This window comes from Penaeus vannamei, chromosome 30 (genome assembly GCF_042767895.1).
Source record: "Penaeus vannamei isolate JL-2024 chromosome 30, ASM4276789v1, whole genome shotgun sequence".
NCBI lineage: Eukaryota > Metazoa > Arthropoda > Malacostraca > Decapoda > Penaeidae > Penaeus > Penaeus vannamei.
Genome location: NC_091578.1, coordinates 10,104,284 through 10,109,283, shown reverse-complemented (window position 1 = coordinate 10,109,283; position 5,000 = coordinate 10,104,284). Strand labels below are relative to the sequence as shown.

The 5,000-nt window shown below is 42.5% G+C and overlaps 2 protein-coding genes across 3 annotated transcripts in view; one reads left to right on the top strand and one right to left on the bottom strand.

Annotated features, from left to right (window-relative positions):
• The window catches only part of LOC113818529 (fibroblast growth factor receptor-like 1), a gene marked incomplete at its 3' end in the record, with an annotated part of 455,734 nt that overhangs the window by 127,940 nt on the left and 322,794 nt on the right, over positions 1-5,000 (bottom strand).
• LOC138867461 (cell surface glycoprotein 1-like) overlaps positions 1-5,000 on the top strand; it is a 19,730-nt gene that overhangs the window by 8,480 nt on the left and 6,250 nt on the right. Inside the window, exon 3 of the mRNA XM_070143292.1 lies at positions 2,976-3,055. Within this exon, the coding sequence (XP_069999393.1) occupies positions 2,976-3,055 (80 nt within the window). The remainder of the gene's footprint in view (positions 1-2,975; positions 3,056-5,000) is intronic.

The following is a 5,000-nucleotide window of genomic DNA, read 5'->3' as shown; positions in this document are numbered from 1 at the left end:
TTATCCATCTCCCCCTTTTTCTAAAATTCTTCCGTTAAATCTGTAATCTCTTTTATCACTCCCCACAGCATGCGTTCTAATCAGAGCCCCAATCTTTTGCACACATTCTCCCTCTCCGTCCCGCGTCCTCTGTCTCGGCCGCGGAGGGACCGTGTTGACTCGAGGGACCCCGCATGTAAACCCGCGCTCCGTCGATTTAGCCATTTGCCTTTTTAACCGCCGCGCACTCTGTTCTCTGTGTGCATTACATGTCTCGCGTCAAACCCCTTCGCTGCACGTCTCTCTCTCCCTTTCTCGCTCTCCCTTGTTCTCTTTCGTAATTGCATAATATCGCTTTCCTTTCCTCCCCTTCTCCTTCTTCAGTTTCGCGCCTGTCTCTCTCGCTCTGCATACGAAACCGTCCTTTGTTACCCGCTCGCTGATCAACAGCTGTTTCGCGACCGAGTTTTGAATTTCCTCGGTCGCCGACGGTGATTTGCTCGCCTTTCCTTATTTCTCTCTCTCTCCCGTTATTATCATTATTATTATTATTATTATTATTATTATTATTATTATTATTATCATTATTATTATTATTATTATTACCTATCATTATCATTATCATCATTATGGTTTTCTTCTTCCAAAGTCCGATCGTAAAGCGATGTTCTTGTACTGTTATTTATTACTTTTTTATTATTCGATTATTTTTTTTATTTACTGTTTATTCATTTTTTATTTCTTATTTATTTCTTATTTTTATAATTCTATTATCATTTTCTATTATCTTATTAATTACTTTTATTCTATGAAAACAAAAGTCAACAGCATTTCGAATTTAACTACAGATATAAGACAAATAAATAATAATAATGATAATAATAAACAAATAAAACAAATAAAACAGAGACAACATCCAACATCTTTTTTTCCCCTTTCCTTTACCCTCAACCCAACAAAAAAAAAAAACAAATACCAACCAATATGACCCGAGATCACAATACAAATAAAAACAAGAAGAAAATATATAAATAAAAAGAAAGAGAAAAATAAAACCACCACCATTCCTTATGGCGCTGAAACCAACGGGTAAAAGGTTTAGAGTTTCGAATCTAATTTTTCGAGATTTGATGGAATCGAGAGTGTCAGGGGAGCGGAGCCGAGAGTCTCCCTGGTGAAAATACACTCGAACGAGAGTCTTTGTTGACATAAGCAATGCAGAAAACTGTTTATATACAAATGGAGGAAAAGGGGGAAAAGACACGATGAAATGACAAAAAACAAGACAAATAAACAATCAATTGAACAGAAAAGATGAAAATGAAACGTAGGAAAAAATGAAGAAAAGGAACAAAGTAAAAACAACAGAAATAGAAATTACAAAAAACGCAAAGTAGGTAAAAATGAAGAGGAAGAAGAAAAACAAAATGCAACGTCAAAAAAGAGGAATGACCCAAAATGCACCGCGTGCAAGAGTGAAGTAAAAGAAAAGCACAAACAAAGTAACGTCCAAAAAGTAAAGGAACGGAAAAGCCCAAAATCCAAATAAAGAGAGATAGATAGAGATAGATAGATAGACAGCGAGAGAGAGATAGATAGATAGATAGATAGATGAGAGAGAGAGAGAGAGAGAGAGAGAGAGAGAGAGAGAGAGAGAGAGAGAGAGAGAGAGAGAGAGAGAGAGAGAGAGAGAGAGAGAGAGAGAGAAAGAGAGAAAAGAAAAAAAAACTGGAAAAGCCCCCCCTCCCCCCCCAAAAAACACTCCAAAACCAAAAATACACCTACAAAATCCACTCTCCTAAAACTTAACAAATACATCCCTCTGTCCATTCGAGTGCAAAAGAGGTTATTGCAAGCCCCGCGTCTCACATAACTGCCGATACCAAAATGAAAAAAAGGTAATCGGTAGCTGGTACCTCCGACGGTCGCTCTATCACCATGTCCTCTAAATCAACATTTCCGTAAGACGGTGTTAAAATGCTTATTTGTTCATCTATAGTTTTTTATTGTATTTATAGCCAAAAAAAAAATGTTTTGTTCTATAAAAATTATCTCTCTCTCTCTCTCTATCTCTCTCTCTCTCTCTCTCACACACACATACTTACTCCTTCACTCGCTCACTCTTACAAATATACGCATATGTGTGTGTGTGTGTGTGTGTGTGTGTGTGTGTGTGTGTGTGTATGTGTGTGTGTGTGTGTGTGTGTGTGTGTGTGTGTGTGTGTGTGTGTGTGTGTGTGTGTGTGTGTGTGTGTGTGTGTGTGTGTGTGTGTGTGTGTGTGTGTGTGTGTGTGTGTGTGTGTGTGTGTGTGTGTGTCGTGCGTGCGTGCGAGCGTGTAAGTATGTATATATACAAATACATCTGCGTATGTGTCCGCATATACATCTGTCCAAACCAATACGATAAAACGGAAAAGAAAACGAAAAAACTCCAGGTAAAGGCAAGGGACAGTAGAGAGAGGAGGAGAAAGAGAGGGGGGGGGAGGTACAAGGATGAGACAAAGGGCGGCTGCGGCTGTGATGTGAGTCCTCTTGGAGTTGGAGAGAGAGAGAGAGAGAGAGAGAGAGAGAGAGAGAGAGAGAGAGAGAGAGAGAGAGAGAGAGAGAGAGAGAGAGAGGGAGGGAGGAACAGACAGAGAAGGAGAGTAAGAGAGCAAAAAATAACTATTGAGAGACACAGGTAACGCGAGGAAGTGAGAAGAAACGGGAGAGAAGTAAGAGTGGAAAGAGAGAAAGAGAGAGAGAGAGAGAGAGAGAGAGAGAGAGAGAGAGAGAGAGAGAGAGAGAGAGAGAGAGAGAGAGAGAGAGAGAGAGAGACCAGAGACATAGAGAGAGAGAGACCAGAGACATAGAGAGAGAGATACAAAGACAAGAGAGAGACAGAGACATGGAGAAAGAGAGAGAGAGAGAATAAGAGGGAAGAACAGGAGGGGGCGAATGCTTTGATGTGAGAGAGGCTGTGACTAAGGAGAACTATTGACTCTTCTCTCCCGCAGATACAAGATGCTACAGCCTTGAGGACACCCGCGCCTTTGATCCAGCCAGGGCACCACGAGGCCCTCCTCCAGGCCCTCCTGTTCGTCGCCGTCCTCCTCTTTCTTCTTCTGGTCCTCTGCTCCTTCTCCTCCTCCTCCTCTTCCTCCACTTCGCCACTTTTTTTTATTCATTATTTTTTTTTTAATCATTATTATCAAAGTTATTCCTTCTTATCCTCTTCCTCTTTCTTTCTTCACATTTTTTTCTATACCCCTTCCCTCCCCTCCTCCTCCCTTTCCCGTCCCCTCCCCTAACCACCTCCCCCTTCCCACCGCCCACTCCCCCGCCCCCCCCCCCGCCCACGCCGGTGCCAAGCGAGGCGCCCCCGAGACAGTGCCACCCGCGCCCCACTTCCTCCTCCGCGGGACCTCTGAGGGCGCCCGCGAGACCGAGGCAGTGCCAGGGGTGCCAGCGGGTAGGAAGCGCTTCTCTCTGTCTTTCTCCCTTTCTTCTCTCTCTCCTTTTATCGCGCGTCTTCTATACGGCATGTTTGTTACTGTCGTTGCGTGCGTAGTTCTTAATGGCAATGGCATTGTCGGAGTTAATGTTGGTAATTATAATCCTAATTACTTTATCATCTTATCTTCATCCTTATCGTTAATCATCTATCACGATCATACCTTCAAATATATATCTATGTGTGTGTGTGTTTGAATATATAAATATATAAATATATATATATATATGTATATACATATACATACATATGTATATATATATATATATATATATATATATATATATATATATATATATATATATATATATATAAATCTAACGATCGATCTATCTATCTATATGTAAACTAAGGAGCTACTTTTTTCATTTCTGAAATGAATACGCAGAAAGGGAATTAAAAGGATAGATAAACAGATCGATAGATAAATAGATAGAGAGAGAGAGAGAGACAGAGAGGAAGGGGGGAAGAAGACAATAAAAATAAAGATAGGAGATTTAGGGCTAGAATCATGGAAAAATAAATGTAGAATAGGAAATACTGAAGAAAGGGGGTGAGTGACGAAATTACAAGGAAGCGAGGAGAAAGGATGGTTGAAGATTAATGATAATAAGGGTAACGAAGCAGACAGTGATGATAATGACAATGCTGGCGATGCTAATGAGGAGAGTGATGTCGATGACGGTGACAATGACAATGATGAGGATAATGATGATGATGATGGCAGTGCTAATAATTATGATGATAGTGATAATAGACACGGATATGAGAATAGTGATAGTGATGATGATAGTGATGATAGACACGATAATGATAGACACGATAAAGATAAAAAAAAAACGAAATACAGAACGAATACGAATAAAAAAACAAGAGCGAGCAAGGAAAACAAAACCAAAGCCCCTCCCCCAAACACACACACACACACACACACACACACACACACACACACACACACACACACACACACGCACAGACACACACACAAACACTCATCAAAAACAAAACAAAAAACAAAAACAAATGAAGAAAATAACGCAGCATCTTCAAGAAAGGCGGACTCTATGTGTCTCAATTACGGGAGGCGACTAACCCGCAGCGCCGAGGCAAGGACCGGTGCTTGGGGAGGCTAACAGCTGCTTAAGGTCGGCGTCGAGGGCCCAGGAGAGGGGAGAGGGACAGAGAGGGCCTAGGAGAGGGAGAGGGAGAGGGAGAGGGCCTAGGAGAGGGAGAGGGAGAGAAGGAGAGGGAGAGAGAGAGGGACAGAGAGGGCCCAGGAGAGAGAGAAGGACAGAGAGGGCCCAGGAGAGGGAGAGGGAGAGAAGGAGAGGGAGAGAGAGAGGGACAGAGAGGGCCCAGGAGAGGGAGAGGGAGATGGAGAGGGAGAGAAGGAGGAAGGAGGAGGGAGAGAGAGAGAAGGGGAAGGGGGAAGGAAAGGGCAAGGGAGAGAAGGAGGAAGGAGGGGGGAGAGAGGGATAGAAGGAGGAAGGAGAAGGAGGAAGGAGGGGGAGAGAGAGAGAAGGGGAAG